This window comes from Staurois parvus, unplaced genomic scaffold, assembly GCF_062004578.1.
Source record: "Staurois parvus isolate SC_StPar_1 unplaced genomic scaffold, SC_StPar_1.0 ptg000639l, whole genome shotgun sequence".
Lineage (NCBI taxonomy): Eukaryota > Metazoa > Chordata > Amphibia > Anura > Ranidae > Staurois > Staurois parvus.
Genome location: NW_028318435.1, coordinates 4,090,310 through 4,110,355, shown reverse-complemented (window position 1 = coordinate 4,110,355; position 20,046 = coordinate 4,090,310). Strand labels below are relative to the sequence as shown.

At 41.9% G+C, this 20,046-nt stretch overlaps 1 protein-coding gene across 2 annotated transcripts in view; it reads left to right on the top strand.

The window, feature by feature from the left end:
- MGST2 (microsomal glutathione S-transferase 2) overlaps positions 1-8,810 on the top strand; it is a 37,913-nt gene extending 29,103 nt beyond the window's left edge. For both annotated transcript variants that reach the window (XM_089693894.1, XM_089693895.1), the window contains exon 5: positions 7,109-8,810. In XM_089693894.1, the coding sequence (XP_089550020.1) occupies positions 7,109-7,244 (136 nt within the window). In that variant the 3' untranslated portion in view covers positions 7,245-8,810. The remainder of the gene's footprint in view (positions 1-7,108) is intronic.
- Positions 8,811-20,046: the final 11,236 nt, after the last annotated feature.

Genomic DNA, 20,046 nt, shown 5'->3' with positions numbered 1-20,046 from the left:
GAGAAGGATGAGAAGAAGGAGAAGGATGAGAAGAAGGAGAAGGAGAAGGATGAGAAGAAGAAGGATGAGAAGAAGGATGAGAAGGATGAGAAGAAGGAGAAGGATGAGAAGAAGGAGAATGATGAGAAGAAGGAGAAGAAGGAGAAGGATGAGAAGAAGGAGAAGGATGAGAAGAAGGAGAAGGATGAGAAGAAGGAGAAGGATGAGAAGAAGGAGAAGGAGAAGGATGAGAAGAAAAAGGATGAGGAGAAGGAGAAGGATGAGAAGAAGGAGAAGGAGAAGGATGAGAAGAAGGAGAAGGATGAGAAGAAGGAGAAGGATGAGAAGAAGGAGAAGGAGAAGGATGAGAAGAAGGAGAAGGAGAAGGATGAGAAGAAGGAGAAGGAGAAGGATGAGAAGAAGGAGAAGGAGAAGGATGAGAAGAAGGAGAAGGATGAGAAGGAGAAGGATGAGAAGGAGAAGGATGAGAAGAAGAAGGCTGAGAATAAGGAGAAGGATGAGAAGAAGGAGAAGGATGAGAAGAAGGAGAAGGATGAGAAGAAGGAGAAGGAGAAGGATGAGAAGAAAGAGAAGGATGAGAAGGAGAAGGATGAGAAGAAGAAGGATGAGAAGAAGAAGGATGAGAAGAAGGAAAAGGATGAGAAGAAGAAGGATGAGAAGAAGGAGAAGGATGAGAAGAAGGAGAATGATGAGAAGAAGGAGAAGGATGATAAGAAGGAGAAGGAAGAGAAGAAGGAGAAGGAGAAGGATGAGAAGAAGGAGAAGGATGAGAAGAAGGAGAAGGATGAGAAGAAGGAGAAGGATGAGAAGAAGGAGAAGGATGAGAAGAAGGAGAAGGAGAAGGATGAGAAGAAAAAGGATGAGGAGAAGGAGAAGGATGAGAAGAAGGAGAAGGAGAAGGATGAGAAGAAGGAGAAGGATGAGAAGAAGGAGAAGGATGAGAAGAAGGAGAAGGAGAAGGATGAGAAGAAGGAGAAGGAGAAGGATGAGAAGAAGGAGAAGGAGAAGGATGAGAAGAAGGAGAAGGATGAGAAGAAGGAGAAGGATGAGAAGGAGAAGGATGAGAAGGAGAAGGATGAGAAGAAGAAGGCTGAGAATAAGGAGAAGGATGAGAAGAAGGAGAAGGAGAAGGATGAGAAGAAGGAGAAGGATGAGAAGAAGGAGAAGGAGAAGGATGAGAAGAAAGAGAAGGATGAGAAGGAGAAGGATGAGAAGAAGAAGGATGAGAAGAAGAAGGATGAGAAGAAGGAAAAGGATGAGAAGAAGAAGGATGAGAAGAAGGAGAAGGATGAGAAGAAGGAGAATGATGAGAAGAAGGAGAAGGATGATAAGAAGGAGAAGGAAGAGAAGAAGGAGAAGGAGAAGGATGAGAAGAAGGAGAAGGATGAGAAGAAGGAGAAGGATGAGAAGAAGGAGAAGGATGAGAAGAAGGAGAAGGATGAGAAGAAGGAGAAGGAGAAGGATGAGAAGAAGGAGAAGGATGAGAAGAAGAAGGATGAGAAGAAGGATGAGAAGACGGAGGAGAAGGATGAGAAGAAGAAGGATGAGAAGAAGGAGAAGGATGAGAAGAAGGAGAAGGAAGAGAAGAAGGAGAAGGAGAAGGATGAGAAGGAGAAGGATGAGAAGAAGGAGAAGGATGAGAAGAAGGAGAAGGATGAGAAGAAGGAGAAGGAGAAGGATGAGAAGAAGGAGAAGGATGAGAAGAAGAAGGATGAGAAGAAGGATGAGAAGGATGAGAAGAAGGAGAAGGATGAGAAGAAGGAGAATGATGAGAAGAAGGAGAAGGATGAGAAGAAGGAGAAGGATGAGAAGAAGGAGAAGGATGAGAAGAAGGAGAAGGATGAGAAGAAGGAGAAGGAGAAGGATGAGAAGAAAAAGGATGAGGAGAAGGAGAAGGATGAGAAGAAGGAGAAGGATGAGAAGGAGAAGGAGAAGGATGAGAAGAAGGAGAAGGAGAAGGATGAGAAGAAGGAGAAGGATGAGAAGAAGGAGAAGGATGAGAAGGAGAAGGAGAAGGATGAGAAGGAGAAGGATGAGAAGAAGGAGAAGGAGAAGGATGAGAAGAAGGAGAAGGAGAAGGATGAGAAGAAGGAGAAGGATGAGAAGAAGGATGAGCAGAAGGAGAAGGATGAGAAGAAGGAGAAGGATGAGAAGAAGGAGAAGGATGAGAAGAAGGATGAGAAGAAGGATGAGAAGAAGGAGAAGGATGAGAAGAAGGACAGTTCTGTGACAGTTTCTGTCTATTTCTGACAGTTCTGGGACATTCACTCCATACAGCGGTTTCAACCGCTGTATGGAGGGAATGTCATAGAACTATTTAATAGTCTATTTCTGACAGTTCCATGACATTCCCTCCATACAGCGGTTAAAACAGCTGTATGGAGTGAATGTCCCAGATCTATCAGAAATAGACTATTTATGACAGTTCTGGGACATTCACTCCATACAGCTGTTTTAACCGCTGTATGGAGGGAATGTCATGGAACTGTCAGAAATAGACTATTAATGACAGTTGTGGGACTGTCCTTCCATACAGCGGTTGAAACATTGTATGTATTTGTTTCCATAAATGGATCCATTTATGGAAACAAATACATACAATGTTTCAACCGCTGCATTGAAGGACAGTCCCAGAACTGTCATTAATAGTCTATTTCTGACAGTTCCATGACATTCCCTCCATACAGCGGTTAAAACAGCTGTATGCAGTGAATGTCCCAGAACTGTCATAAATAGTCTATTTCTGATAGATCTGGGACATTCACTCCATACAGCTGTTTTAACCGCTGTATGGAGGGAATGTCATGGAACTGTCAGAAATAGACTATTAATGACAGTTCTGGGACTGTCCTTCCATGCAGCGGTTGAAACATTGTATGTATTTGTTTCCATAAATGGATCCATTTATGGAAACAAATACATACAATGTTTCAACCGCTGCATTGAAGGACAGTCCCAGAACTGTCATTAATAGTCTATTTCTGACAGTTCCATGACATTCCCTCCATACAGCGGTTAAAACAGCTGTATGCAGTGAATGTCCCAGAACTGTCATAAATAGTCTATTTCTGATAGATCTGGGACATTCACTCCATACAGCTGTTTTAACCGCTGTATGGAGGGAATGTCATGGAACTGTCAGAAATAGACTATTAATGACAGTTCTGGGACTGTCCTTCCATGCAGCGGTTGAAACATTGTATGTATTTGTTTCCATAAATGGATCCATTTATGGAAACAAATACATACAATGTTTCAACCGCTGCATTGAAGGACAGTCCCAGAACTGTCATTAATAGTCTATTTCTGACAGTTCCATGACATTCCCTCCATACAGCGGTTAAAACAGCTGTATGGAGTGAATGTCCCAGAACTGTCATAAATAGTCTATTTCTGATAGATCTGGGACATTCACTCCATACAGCTGTTTTAACCGCTGTATGGAGGGAATGTCATGGAACTGTCAGAAATAGACTATTAATGACAGTTGTGGGACTGTCCTTCCATACAGCGGTTGAAACATTGTATGTATTTGTTTCCATAAATGGATCCATTTATGGAAACAAATACATACAATGTTTCAACCGCTGCATGGAAGGACAGTCCCAGAACTGTCATTAATAGTCTATTTCTGACAGTTCCATGACATTCCCTCCATACAGCGGTTAAAACAGCTGTATGCAGTGAATGTCCCAGAACTGTCATAAATAGTCTATTTCTGATAGATCTGGGACATTCACTCCATACAGCTGTTTTAACCGCTGTATGGAGGGAATGTCATGGAACTGTCAGAAATAGACTATTAATGACAGTTGTGGGACTGTCCTTCCATACAGCGGTTGAAACATTGTATGTATTTGTTTCCATAAATGGATCCATTTATGGAAACAAATACATACAATGTTTCAACCGCTGCATTGAAGGACAGTCCCAGAACTGTCATTAATAGTCTATTTCTGACAGTTCCATGACATTCCCTCCATACAGCGGTTAAAACAGCTGTATGCAGTGAATGTCCCAGAACTGTCATAAATAGTCTATTTCTGACAGTTCTGGGACATTCACTCCATACAGCGGTTTCCGGCAAAAAGTGTATGTGCAGAGTTCCTCTATTCTGCAGATACACTTAGAGGAGCTCTGCAGATACACTTAGAGGAGCTCTGCACATACACTTTTTTCCGGTTTGGAATTATTCTTATTTTCATCCTACTTCTTCTTCTTCTTCTTCATCCTCATCCTCATCCTCTTCTTCTTCTGAGGATGAGGATGAAGAAGAAGAAGAAGAAGAAGAAGAAGAAGTAGGATGAAAATAAGATTAATTCCAAGCCGGCAAAAAGTGTATGTGCAGAGCTCCTCTAAGTGTATCTGCAGAGCTCCTCTAAGTGTATCTGCAGAATAGAGGAACTCTGCACATACACTTTTTGCCGGCTTGGAATTATTCTTCTTTTCATCCTACTTCTTCTTCTTCTTCTTCTTCATCCTCATCCTCAGAAGAAGAGGATGAGGATGAGGATGAGGAAGAAGAAGAAGAATGAAAAGAAGAATAATTCCAAGCCGGCAAAAAGTGTATGTGCAGAGTTCCTCTATTTCTGACAGTTCTCTCACAGCTTCTTCACATGTACAGCGGTTGAAATATCTGTATCCTAAATGGAAACTAATAGATACAAATTGTATCTATTAGTTTCCATTTAGGATACAGATGTTTCAACCGCTGTACATGTGAAGAAGCTGTGAGAGAACTGTCAGAAATAGAGGAACTCTGCACATACACTTTTTGCCGGCTTGGAATTATTCTTCTTTTCATCCTACTTCTTCTTCTTCTTCTTCTTCTTCTTCTTCTTCTTCATCCTCATCCTCATCCTCTTCTTCTGAGGATGAAGAAGAAGAAGAAGTAGGATGAAAAGAAGAATAATTCCAAGCCGGCAAAAAGTGTATGTGCAGAGTTCCTCTATTTCTGACAGTTCTCTCACAACTTCTTCACATGTACAGTGGTTGAAACATCTGTATCCTAAATGTAAACTAATAGATACAATGTTTCAACCGCTAAACATGTGTTCCTTCTGTCAGAGAACTGTCAGAAATAGCGGAGCTCACTGCAGGGACACTTTTGCCGGCTGATCGGGAAATGTTCGATTCGCGCACCCGAAGTAGGCAAAATTTCGGTTTCGACACGAATCGAATATTTCCTGAAATTCGACTCGAATTCCGGTTCGCCTAGTTCGATTCGCTCATCTCTAATAATCACATAAGGACTCTATCAGTGCTGTATTTTGGCATTAAAAACAACATATATCTTCTCTGTGGTTGAAAACTATTTTATTTCCAGCTTCACCCACAAGTAATCTTTGTAATTTTGCATTGTTGCTGGAAAGATACAGTAGGTCCTATGATGGCTTCCTGAATCTTTCTTGGACCAACTTGAATTTCCAGGGTAGATCCTCCACAATGCAGAATATCCATATAACTGGGGAGGTCATCTACAAGAGAGTGATACCATTATGGCCTTGAGGCAAATCAAACCACTGTAGTCTCCAAGAAATACAGCAATCTGGTGGGTGAGTGAACCCACCCAAACCTCAGATATCAGCAGGAGACAGGTGATAAACTAATAACACAGGGGTCATCATGCCAGTGATCAATAATGTGCTGTAGTCATATTGTTTGTTTTATGCACTCATAGTTGTACTGCTAATTGCAAGTTAAATACATTCATTATATGTTAACTGGTGCAAAACATGTTCATATTTAGACCTCAGATCAGCCTCATTGCATGCACCTTGAGACCTCAGATCAGCCCTAATTCATGTACCTTCAGATCTCAGATCAGCCCCAATACATGCACCATCAGACCCCGGATCAGCTTCAAGGCATGCACCTTTAGACCTCAGTTCAGCCATAATACTTGCCCATTCAGACATCAGATCAGCCCCAACCCATGCATCTTCAGACTTCAGATCAGTCTCACTGCATGTACCTTCAGACCTCAGATCAGTCTCAATGCATGTACCTTCAGACCTCAGATCAGTCTCAATGCATGCACCTTCAGAACTCAGATCAGTCTAAATGCATGCACCTTCAGACCTCAGATCAGTCTCAATGCATGCACCTTCAGACCTCAGATCAGTCTCAATGCATGCACCTTCAGACCTCAGATCAGTCTCAATGCATGCACCTTCAGACCTCAGATCAATCTCAATGCATGCACCTTCAGACCTCAGATCAATCTCAATGCATGTACCTTCAGACCTCCGATCAGTCTCAATGCATGCACCTTCAGACCTCCGATCAATCTCAATGCATGCACCTTCAGACCTCCGATCAATCTCAATGCATGCACCTTCAGACCTCAGATCAGTCTCAATGCATGCACCTTCAGACCTCAGATCAGTCTCAATGCATGTACCTTCAGACCTCAGATCAGTCTCAATGCATGCACCTTCACACTTCAGATCAGCCCCAAATCCTTCACCCTAAGACCTCAGATCAGCCCCAAACCCTTTACCTTCAGAAATGCAAGGGTTTTACATACCTATTGCAGGATTCAAACAAGAGAAAAAGGAGCATAGGCAAAGTGTAGGCATGCATGCAGGCTTCTTAAGCCTGGTACATGTGCTAAATATCGGCTGGTATCAGCCGGTTCAACAGAAACGGCTGACATTTGGCCTGTATGTACAGCAGCCTGTATGACAGAAGCTGGCTGAAAAACAGCAACCGATCAGCAGTCCCCCCTGTCAGGACACAGTAGCTCAATGGGGAGTTCCTTGCAGTCTCCTCAGCTTTTTCTTACATTCAGCCTGCTTGATAAGTTGGACCTAGTGAGCTGTCAGTTACAGCCAATGACAAGAGGTGCCAGAGAAAGAGGCATCGTAGGATGGAGGTTGCTGATGCCTGTAATATGTACAGCATACATTCTGCCTGCCAATGTAGTGTTTCTTTAGTAAATGCAGTCTTCTCATAACATACCAACAGTGGTAGAACATTGTTCGAATGATCAATTACTATAACATTCGAGCTTTCCATTGAGCATAAATAAGGTTTGACTTGCCAATTTAGTGATTCTTTAATGTGTGTCAGACATGGCTAACCCTGGTTTCGTTATATTTTTTAGGCTCCGTGGATTTGCTTTTTGCAGGTGGGCATTGATATTTCTACTGATCATGTCTGCAACTGGAGTCACTAACGGTCTATTAGACAAGTACCTCCATTTGAATCTGCTGAAAAAAATACATCACCTGATATTATAATAAAAGAAGAAGACTCATAAGATTACTAAATGTTTTAAAAAATAATTTGTATCATACTTTCTACAGCGAGGATGGGGAAGATTTAAATTGGCTTCGTTATAAATGTATGTTGGAAAATGCAGGGCAATGGTGCAACTCCATGTATTAGTTCCTACTATAAAAATAATGGAAAGCATTACATAATATGCATCAAGAATGCGTACATCTCACCAAATGACCTTTTCCTTTTGTGTCTCGGGGATAGGAAGTGCAAGGAAATCTTCTCATTGAAACACTGAACACAAAAAGGAAAACCCTATCAGGAGATCTAACTGTTCCATACTCTATCCAAACTGAAAAAAGGTTTTGGCTTTAGACAAGCATTTAATATGCCAATAACCCATCTGTGTATGGGTGCTACCCCACCTAATAATCAACTATTTAGATACTCAGCAGCCAAAAAAAATAATCTGTTAGCTCAATGACGTGTACTTGTGCTTTTATGTGGTTACGAAGCAGTTATTTGTTTTGCCTTTGTACAATGTTTGCACTCTGGAAGGCTGGTGAAGGTGCAGATTTTACGAAATTGTAAGATATAGCCATGCATGGCTAAGGTCTTGTTCACACTAGACTTCTTCCCAAACGCTCCTATAGCGTTTGACAGGCGTTAGGCATTTGGGGAGCGTTTTTAATGCTCCTCAAATGCTCCCCAAACGCCCTATGGGTGTTTTTGAGGCGTTTCATAGGCGTATTCCATGCATTAAAACCACACCACAAACGCCTATAATGAAGTTAATGGTAAAACCGCCCCGCAAACGCTTGCTAGGCGTTTGAAGGGCGTCACCATAGACTTGAATGAGAGGCATTGAAAGGCTTCAACTCCTCCTGATTCAACATGAGGTGTCAATTTTGCCATGACACTAACGCTTCAGTGCGAACAGCACTGTGTACTGCCATGTGTATCATTTTCATAGGCGTTTGAGGAGCGTTAAAATCGCCCCTCAAACGCCTGCAAAATGCCTGCTTACAAAGCTAGTGTGAACTGAGCCTAAGTGTTTAAAATAATGAATGCTGCTTTTGGCAGTTTGAATGACTATGGGCCTGTGTCGATGGGCTTTTGTTTGCCTCAGACGATTTTGCATTTCCATACAAGTCTATGGGAATGCAAAATGTGCTTGAATTCTGTCAAATGGTGGACGCAAGGTGGTCTATTGCACCTGTCAATGTATTCAAAATGATCTTAGAAGTATCCTAAACTGCTAACATTGACACAGGCCCTATTTGTTATCAGCTTTCCCAACCAAATCTACATATGGTGGCCTTTATTACTAGTTCATGATTTTCAAATCCTACCTCTTCCTAGGAACCCTTAATAAGGGACACTAAGTGCAATTATTTGCAGGGACAACAGAAAGCCTTACTGAGCCACCTCACCCACCACCTTCCAATTGGAAAGCATGCCTTGGCCTCATCCAATGAGAAGCCAAATATAATGAAATCAAACAGCTAGCTTGAGTTATTTTTTTTTTTAGTTGAATGGTTTAGTTTTCTTTTGGAAATGATTATTTCACAATGTAATGAGATAAATCAAGTAGATTTTTTTAAGGTAGAGTGTAACTCATCTGGTACTTTAGGACTCTAACCAGATACTCCATATAGTGTGATCCCAGTAAACAATGTAGGATCAGATCTTATATAGGACTGTGTTGAACTCCAAGAAGATTTTAAAAAAGTGAATGCAGTTGTACACCACATTTTTGCACACCTCTCCAGCACTCTTTGTTGCTTCATCTTCTATCTCAGCCACCAAGATAACACATCAGCTGGTACTGGAGCTCAGAAGAAAATGCAACCTAACCCTCTCCATCTTGTCTTAGTGGCTTGCACTGGATATTTTGCAGTGTGGCCATAGAAGAAGTGGTAGAGGGAACACTGGTTAAGGAAATATAAATTACTGGTGGTGGGCTTTACTGAAACATGGACTTTGACTCGAATGGGCAAGATGGCAGTGTCTCTTTAAAGTAGAATTCCCTAATAACCCTAACTAATCTTAAAAATACTCCCTCCAACCTCCTAACAGCTATGCTTACTAGCCTGTGTAAGATGCATATACTTACCTGGTTTTATGCCACTTTGGTCTGGTCATGTGATCTGGCTCCTCTGTGTCTGGCAGGGGGGATGAGGTAGCACCAACAATGGATGGGCCATTGAAGCTTATGGGTGATGTCACCAATCCAGGCTTTACCAGGTGTTAGGAGGGTGAAGGAAGTACTTGTAACACTAGTTAGGGTTACCCAGAATTTTACTTTTATATTTTTACATTCAACTTAGGTGTTTAAATCTGTTTTAATATCACCCTTTTGTCATCCCTTTCAAAACAATACTCAGACTAATAGAGGGTGGGGCAACAAAAGAAGATAATTTTGCTCTGTTGTACTCACATGTACTGACAGGGAACACGCTGACAGGAGAGTGCTGAGTAAAGCAGGCCATACACTGCTTAGCATGGATGGGGAAATCAATGGGTTTTAAACAACAGAATTCAGAGCTTCCCACATGGAAGGAAAATATATTTGAAATATATTTTAAAAATATTCTTCCCAAATATATTGACATATATTTGAAATGCTACAATTTTGGCCATATTCAATATATTTCAAAATATATTTCAATATATATTTAAAAAAAAAAAAAATATATATATATATATTAAAATATATATTTTTTACAATATATTCTTCAGATTTTTTTTAACATATAAAAGAATCATTTTTTACATATATTTGTAAATGCATTCCAAAAATGTAGATTTGTATTTTTAATGACATACAGTATATTTGAAATGTATTTTTAAAAATATTTTTCATATATTTTGTAATAAAAACGCGTTTCTACATGCAGTGTGTGTGTGTGTGTGTATGTATATATATATATATATATATATATATATATATATATATATATATTTAGTGAAATATATTGAATATGACCATTGTAGCACTTCACATATATGTCAATATATTTGGGAAGAATATTTTAAAAATATATTTCAAATATATTTTTCTTCCATATGGGTTGCATTGCCAGTTTAAGCAAAGCTGATGACTTATCAGTGTGTTTTTGCTCCTTTGTTGTCGAATCTACAAGCTGCGGACAGCAGATGACAGCACTGTATGACTTAAGTATGACAGGGAAAGTGGTGTCATTCATTGTGCTGTCTGGTAGAGGTGTATGAATTAGAAAAGTGGCTGAATGGAACTACAAATCCTTTGGAAGATAAGACAGTTTATGTGTGTATTTAGAATGTGTATATGCCTGTTTGCCTGGAGTTTGGCTTTAATCCTTGCCCAGGCCAAGCATGTTTCTTCTATAAAAATATTTTAGTAAAAAAAAATATACAGTTTGAAAAAGTGGTCAAAACCTGTGCCTGGTGGACCACTCATGACTCTCATATTATGCTGTCAGCAGCCTCAGTTGTTGCTGAGCATTTTAATGTCACATTTGAACATTTACTTCTGATAAAGCCTGTCTAATGTATAAGATGTTTTACTCCAGCATTTTTTTATATTACATTGTGTCTCACAAACAAAAAGGGCAAAAGGTTTTAAAACATATATTGAATGCATGTTCTTTGTTCAGTTATACATTGTTATCTTAATATATTTTTTACAATAAAGGTAAACTTTTTCAAGGCTGTTGGTGATTAACATAATCTCTGTAGTTTAACACTTACAGTGATTCTAAACACACACTGTATCATTTACATTATCCCTTCTCTGCTGCTGGGAAGAAGCTGAGCGTGGAGTTGGGAAACAGAAAGTGCAGGGTCTGGAGGAGGACCAGAGGAGGGCTGGAGTCAGCTGCCGCAGTCTGCTGAATGCTGAGACCAGGGGAGGCGGAGATGAGGGGAGCTGCAACTGCAGAAGAGGTGCAAGGGCCACATGAAATGGCCTGGGGGTCCATATTTGGCCTGTGGGCCTTGTGTTTGACATGTGCTCTACAGGATCTACAGTTTCTCAAGAGGTGCTGCACTAAAGTGTCTTGGAACTATGCCTAAGCCATTCCATAATCTTCCATGGCCACTTTCCTTGCACCATAATCTCTACTTCTATATTGCACATGACCTTACAAATGTCTTTTTGGCTGATTGGGCACAAATGGACACATTACATGATATTGAGGAAAGCTGTAGTGATTATATCCATGTTAAGGCCCATGGTTTAGGAATGGTTTAGGAATGGTGTCACCAGACAGCTCACATCCCTTTTTCTGATTACACTACACCAGCAGAGCCAGTGGGGTTTACAACCCTCCTCCTCTCTCCCTCTGAGCTGAGCCTGGTGTGGGGATGGGCAGAAAAATATTGGAGCCTGCAGCTCCAGCTCTCTATTCCCTGTGCTGTGTCTCTCACAGCAGAACAGCCCCTTCGTTAATTTTGAGCAGTATCTTCTCTATTTTGCCACTGTTCACTGCCAATAATAGACACCCGAGGCATTCCCAGCTCCGCATTTATACTGTATAAGTAGCATGTATATGTGCAGCTGTGGGGTAGAGAATGCCTCAGCTGCTTATGATTGACTGTCAGCAGTGGCTGCTTCCTGGCAGGATAGCTCATGCGGGTTCAGACTCATGTCCAAACACACCTGAGTGCATCCCTAATTTTAATACTGTTTTGATAACAATTTTTAATTTTTGTTAAATACAAACCATCAGTCAGGTTTCAGGGAATTTACTGAAACTGTGAGCCATATCTGATGCTGCACACATGCACCCATACATAAAATGATATGCACTGTAAAACACACACAAATATATATATATATATATAAATATATATATATATATATACAGGCCTGGACAAATGTTTTGAGAATGACACAAATATAAATTTTCACAAAGTCTGCTGCTGCAGTGTTTTTAGATCTTTTTGTCAGATGTTACTATGGTATAATGAAGTATAATTACAGGCATTTATTGGCAAATACATTAGGTTTATACAAAGAGTCAATATTTGCAGTATTACATAGTAAAATAGTTAGTCTGGCTGAAAAAAGTCCATACAGTTCAATCATTAAAAAAAAAAAAGTTGTAAGCCTATACCCACTATACTCTTCTTTTTCAAGACCTCTGCAATTCGCCCTCGCATGCTGTCAATCAACTTCTGGGCTACATCCTGACTAATGGCAGCCCATTCATGCTTGGAGTTTGTCAGAATTTGTGTGGGTCTTTTTGTTCTTCCGCCTTTTGAAGATTGACCACAAGTTCTCAATGGGATTAACCACTAGCCTACAGGGCACTTATACCCCCTTCCTGCCCAGGCAAATTTACAGCTTTCAGCGCTGTTGCACTGTGAATGACAATTGCGCGGTCATGCAACACTGTACCCATATAAAATTTTTATCATTTTTTTGAGACAGACAGACCTTTCTTTTGGTGGTATTTAATCACCTCTGGAATTTTTATTTTTTCTTAAACCGAAAACCACTGAAAATTTTGAAAAAAAAACGTTTTTTCTTAGTTTTTGTTATACAATTTTGTAAATAAGTGATTTTTCTCCTTCGCTGATGTGCGCTAATGAGGCTGCCGTGATGAGCACTGATAGGCTGCACTGATGGACACTGATAGGTGGCACTGATGAGGAGGCACTGGTAGGTTGCACTGATGGGCATTGACAGGCATCACTGATGGGCACTGAAAGGCGGCACTGACTGGCACTGATAGGCGGCACTGATGCGCAATGATAGGCGACACTGACTGGCACTGATAGGTGGCACTGATTGGCAGCACTGATAGGTGGCACTGATTGGCAGCACTGATAGGTGGCACTGACTGGCACTGATGGGTGACATTGAAAGGCAGCTCAGATGGGCACTGGTATGCACTGATATGTGGCACTGATGGGCACTGGCATGTGGCATTGATGAGCACTGACTGCTGGCACTGATGGACACTGACAGGTGGCACTTCTGGGGCCACACTGATCATCAGGGCACACTGATCATCAGTGCCCTGATCATCAGTGTACATGTCCCCTCTGCGGAAAGCCAATTACCGGCTCTCCTCTCCTCTCAAGCTGTCAGCGTGACAGCTCGAGAGGAGAGAAATACCGATAACCAGCATTTCCGTGTTTACATGTGATCAGCTGTGATTGGACACAGCTGATCACATGACCGAGCCGACATCTTCAGCTCTTTCCGTGATCCGCTTTGTTCGAGGGACACAGCGCACCGGCGAATGCTGCGCTGCATGCTCCCTGAGCCGCGCATGCGCGGTGAGAATGGAAGGACGTCATATGACGTCCTATCAGAACGAGAGAACCACCTTGCGCCCGTCATTGTACTATAGGGTGGGCGGAAGGTGGTTAAGGTCTACGGAGTTTCTAGGCCGTGGACCCAAAATTTCAATGTTTTGTTCCCCAAGCCACTTAGTTATCACTTTTGTCTTATGGCAAGGTGCTCCATCATGCTGAAAAAGGCATTGTTCGTCACCAAACTGTTCTTGGATGGTTGGGAGAAGTTGCTGTCGGAGGATATTTTTGTACCATTCTTTATTCATGGCTGTGTTCTAAGGAAAAATTGTGAGTGAGCCCACTCCCTTGGCTGAGAAGCAACCCCACACATGAATGGTCTCAGAATGCTTTACTGTTGGCATGACACAGGACTGATGGTGGTGCTCACCTTTTCTTCTCCAGACAAGGTTTTTCGCCGATGCCCCAAACAATCAGGAGATTCAGAGAAAATTACTTTACCCCAGTTCTCCACAGTCCAATCCTTGTATCTTTTGAAGAATATCAGTCTGTTCCTGACGTTTTCCTGGAGAGAAGTGGCTTCTGTGGTGCCCTTTTGACACCAGGCCATCCTCCAAAATTCTTTGCCTCACTGTGCATGCAGATGCACTCCCACCTGCCTGCTGCCATTTCTAAGAAGCTCTCCACTGGTGGTGCCCCGATCCCACAGCTGAATGAACTTTAGGAGACGGTTCTGGCGCTTGCTGGACTTTCTTGGGCACCCTGAAGCCTTCTGCACAGTAACTGAACCTCTCTACTTGAAGTTCTTGATGGTCCGATAAATGGTTGATTTAGGTACAATCTTATTAGCAGCAATATCCTTACCTGTGAATCCCTTTTTGTGAAAAGCAATAATGATTGCACATGTTTCCTAGCAGATAAATTAATATTTGTGTAATTCTCAAAACTCTTGGCCAGGATTGTATTACACTGCTCAAAAGAATTAAAGGAACACTTTTTAATCAGAGTATAGCATTAAGTCATATTGCTCTGGGATATTGATCTGGTCAGTTAAGTAGCAGAGGGGGTTGTTAATCAGTTGCAGCTGCTGGGGGTCAGACAACCCCCAAAACAGGAATGGTTTTACAGGTGGAGGCCACTGACATTTTTTTCCCTACTCATCTTTTCTGACTGTTTTTGACTAGTTTTGCATGTGGCTAGGGTCAGTGTCACTACTGGTAGCATGAGGCGATACCTGGACCCAACAGGGGCAGTCCAACTCCTCCAAGATGGCACATAAATATGTGCCATTGCCAGAAGGTTTGCTGTGTCTCCCAGCACAGTCTCAAGAGCATGGAGGAGATTCCAGGAGGCAGGCAGTTACTCTAGGAGAGCTGGACAGGGCCATAGAAGGACCTTAACACATCAGCAGGAATTGGTATCTGCTCCTTTGCGCAAGAAGGAACAGGATGAGCACTGCCAGAGCCCTACAAAATGACATCCAGCAGGCCACTGGTGTGAATGTCTCTGATCAAACAATCAGAAACAGACTTCATGAGGGTGGCCTGAGGGCCTGACATCCTCTAGTGGGTCGTGTGCTCACTGCCTGGCACCATAGAGCTTGACTGGCATTTGCCATTGAACTCCAGAATTGGCAGGTCTGCCACTTGCACCCTGTGCTTTTCACAGATTAGAGCAGGTTCACCCTGAGCACATGTGACAAATGTGAGAGGGTCTGGAGAAGTCATGGAGAATGTTACGCTGCCTGTGACATCGTTCAGCATGACCATTTTGGTGGTGGGTCAGTGATGGTCTGGGGAGGCACATCCATGGAGAGACGCACAGACCTCTACAGGCTAGACAGTTGCAGCCTGACTGCCATTAGGTATCAGGATGAAATCCTTGGACCCACTGTTAGACCCTATGCTGGTGCAGTGGGTCCTGGGTTCCTCCTGGTGCATGACAATGCCCGGCCTAATGTGGTAAGAGTATGCAAGCAGTTCCTAGAGGATGAAGGAATTGATACCATTGAATGGCCCCCACGCTCGCCTGACCTAAATCTAATAGAACACCTGTGGGATATCATGTTTCAGTCTATTCGATGCTGCCAGGTTGCACCTCAGACTGTCCAGGAGCTCAGTGATGCCCTGGTCCAGATCTGGGGGAAATACCCCAGGACAACATCCCTCATCTCATTAGGAGCATGCCCCAATGTTGTCAGACTTGCATTCAAGCACGTGGGGGCCATACAAACCACTGAGTACCATTTTGAGTTGCTGCAATGAAATTTCATCAAAATGGACTAGTCTGCTGCATCATTTTTTCACTTTGATTTTTGGGGTATCTTTGAATTTAGTCCTCTGTAGGTTGATAATTTTCATTTCCATCAAACGATGGAGCATCCTTACGTTCCTAACACATTACCCAGTCCCTATTAGTATAGATATGCAGCATATTTTTCCTCATTGAGATCTGATGTGTTTTCAAAATGTTCCCTTCATTTTTTAGAGCAGTGTGTGTGTATGTATATATATATATATATATATATATTTACAGTGGGTAAAATAAGTATTGAACACTTTTCACCACATGCCAGTAACAACCCATGCAATCCATACATACAAAGAAACCAAAACAAATAAGTTAAAAAATTGAGTTATCTGTAATATAATGGAATGACACAGGGAAAAAGTATTGAACATATGAAGAAAGGGAGGTGCAAAAAGGCATAGAAAGCCAAGACACAAGCTGAAATCTTTCAGTAATTAGAAATCAATACTGCCCCTTTTCAGTGCAAATTAATCCGCTGGGTTAGTCTCTACTGATGGCCTATAAAAAGGAGTCTCATTACTCTCAGAAGAGTTGTCCAAGAGCCAAGGACCACTTGTAAAGAGCTTCAGAAAGACCTGGAATTAGCAAATACAATTGTTTCAAAGAAAACAATAACTAATGCTCTCAACCACCATGGCCTGAATGCACACTCGCCATGCAAGACTCCATTGCTGAAGTAAAAGCATGTTAAAGTTTGCTGCACAACATTTAGACAAGCCTGTGAAATACTGGGAGCATATAGTCTGGTTAGAAGAGACCAAAATTGAACTCTTTGGATGCCATAATACACAGCATGGTGGGAGGTCAAATGGCACTGCACATCACCCCAAAAACACCATACCTACAGTGAAGTCTGGAGGTGGGAACATCATGGTGTGGGGCTGTTTTTCAGTATACGATAAAAATCTGCTGCCATCTACTAGAATGATGAAGATGAAACGAGGGTGGACATTTCAGCAAGACAATGATCCCAAACACAAAGCCAAGGAAACTCTTAATTGATTTCAAATAAAGAAAATAAAGCTGCTAGAATGGCCCAGCCAATCACCTGACTTGAATCCAATAGAAAATCTATGGAAAGAACTAAAGATCAGAGTTCATAGAAGAGGCCCATAGAACCTTCAGGATTTGAAGACTGTGTGGCAGAATGGGCCAAAATTACATTTGAGCAATGCATGCGACTGGTTTCTCCATAAATGAGGCGTCTTGAAGCTGTCATTACCAAAAAAATATTTTGTACGAAGTATTAAATACATTTCAGTTAGCGTGTTTAATACTTTTTCTCTGTATCATTCCATCATATTACAAATATCTTCATTTCTGAGCTTATTTGTTTTGGTTTCTTTGTATGTATGGATTGCATGGGTTGTTACCGATGTGATGAAAATGTAATGTCTTCATTTCAATAGCACCTTTGGAAATATATTTACTGAGAAAAATGGTGACGTGTATATATATATATATATATATATATATATATATATATATACAGTATACACACACTATATTGCCAAAAGTATTGAGACACCCCTCCAAATCATTGGATTCAGGTGTTCCAATCACCTGTATGGCCACCGGTGTATAAAATCAAGCACCTAGGCATGCAGACTGCTTCTACAAACATTTGTGAAAGAATGGGTCGCTGTCAGGAGCTCAGTGAATTCAAGTGTGGTATCGCGATAGGTTGCCACCTTTGCAATCCGTCCATCCGTGAAATGTCCTTGCTACTAAATATTCCACTGTCAACTGTTAGTGGTATTATAACAACGTGGAAGCAACTGGGAACAATAGCAAGTCAGCCACTAAGTGGTAGGCCACGTAAAATGACAGGGCGGGGTCAACGCATGCTGAAGCGCACAGTGTGCAGAAGTCGCCAACTGTCTGCACAGTCAATAAAGACCTCCATGAGTTCCATAGAATGGGTTTCCATGGCCGAGCAGCTGCATCCAAGCCTTACATCACCAAATGCAATGCAAAGTGTCGGATTCAGTGGTGTAAAGCACAATTCCACTGGACTATAGAGCAGTGAAGATGTGTTCTCTGGAGTGACGAATTATGCTTCTCTGGCAATCTGATGGACGTGTCTGGGTTTGGCAGTTACGGTACTTGCCTGACTGCATTGTGCCAAGTGTAAAGTTTGGTGGAGGGGGGATTATGATGTGCGATTGCTTTTCAGGGGTTGGGCTTGGCCCCTTAGTTCCAGTGAAGGGAACTCTTAAGGCGTCAGCATACCAAGACATTTTGGACAATTTCATGCTCCCAACTTTGTGGGAACAGTTTGGGGATGGCCCCTTCCTGTTCCAACATGACTGCACATCAGTGTACAAAGCAAGGTCCATAAAGACATGGATGAGCGAGTTTGGAGTGAAGGAACTTGGCTGGCCTGCACAGAGTCCTGACCTCAACCAGATAGAACACCTTCGGGATGAATTAGGGTGGAGACTGTGAGCCAGGCCTTCTCGTTGGACATCAATGACTGACCTCACAAATGCGCTTCTGGAAGAATGGTCAAACATTCCCATAGACACACTCCTAAACCTTGTGGACAGCCTTCCCAGAAGAGTTGAAGCTATTATAGCGGCACAGAGTGGGCCAATTCAATAAAGACTGGGATGCCATGAAAGTTCCTGTGCGTGAAAAGGCAGGCATCTCAATACTTAAGGCAGCACAGTGTGTGTGTATATATATATATATATATATATATATATATATATATAGATAGATAGATAGATAGATAGATAGCAGCAGTAGGTTTTTGTCCCTCTAAAGGCTTGACGCCTGCTAGCTGCTTGTTGAAATTGTTGCCAACCTAAAACATTGCAAGTGTAGCTATCTGTTGGGCTGATGTTAAGTTCACCTTTTTCAAGAAAATTGCCTATGCAGTCAAGGGGCCCTATTGGGTGAAGAATATCTGAGCTCAGCCACTGCTGTGACAGGGAGACACAGTGCACTGTACATGAGCAGGTCTATGTAAGTGGGAGAGCACTGTGATGCTGGGGTGAGCTGCAAATAGCTGAAACACCCTAATAACAAGGCATGACAATAGAATGCTAACTATAGAGGTTTTTCAGCAAATGGCCTACAGGTATGGCAATTACATTAATCAACATTTTTTCAAAGGGACTAAGGCCCCCTTGGCAATTTGTTTGAAAGCCTTTTAGCATAGCTATTTCTCTTTGCAAATCTGTAATTTGTACCTGTTGTGTGGCAGAATTGTTTCTCATTTCACACCGTCTGTTTCCTTGGCACTAGATGCCAATCTGTTTCTAAAAAAACTTGTCAGCAATGGATTTCAGTTGACTTTAGACTATCCCAAAATGGCTGCTGCAATACACCTCTGTAGGAAAGCTTCTGAAAAGAGAGACTAATGTGCCAGCATGTAGAGTGTGTGACATTACAGGAATAAATGTTCGCAAGTCAGTTTGTGAATAAGGTCTGTGAGAGATCCATCTGAGAAAGCGTAGCTTAGAGGGGCTTCAGAGAAACATCTTGTTGGATTCTTCTAGTCAGATGCCTGCTAATACTGTGTCTAGAAGACAGCACAGAGAAGCTAGAACTCCTGTTTCTTCTGTCTGGATATGATGACTGAGAAGAGACTGCTGCATTGTAAGTGCCACATGGTTTTCACAGAATGGATATTGTGTTACACTGGGCTTTATCCCAGAGTCTCTGAAGTTACATCATTTTATTGCAACACAATACTGCTTTATCTTCAGCAGGTGTGATAGACTGTACTGTGTGATTAACCCACCTCCAGGAATTCTAAAAACTTTGCCCTTGCAGTGCCACCACCCCACCCCAGCCCATTCACCAGCACAGTCCTCTTGTTCCCTGCACGTCATAGCCCTCTCCTGGGAGTGTCTACTCTTTGTGCTGGTCAAGGTCTCCCTGTCCTGTCACCTCTGCGCAGAAATTTTTATGCAGCTGTCAGTGGAGGAAAAAAAAAGATACTATACACTTAAGTGACACACTCTGAGTCTGCTAACAGCACATCCACAATGGTGGCACCCAAAAGTAGTCTCATAGTTTTTGGATTTCTACACAAAGTAATTTTCTATATTTTTCAAATGCTTGTTTGCTGTACTTGTGCATACAATGGCACTGCCACATACAGTAGTATGGCGGCACACAGTCATTCAAATTAATAATAGGCTGTATGCTGCATCTGGGATATGTGGGTGGAGGAAAGAAAGCTGCAGTACCAAACAGGCCCAGACGGCCAGTGTACAAGGGCATTAAAATATCATGCATAATATATAATAAATG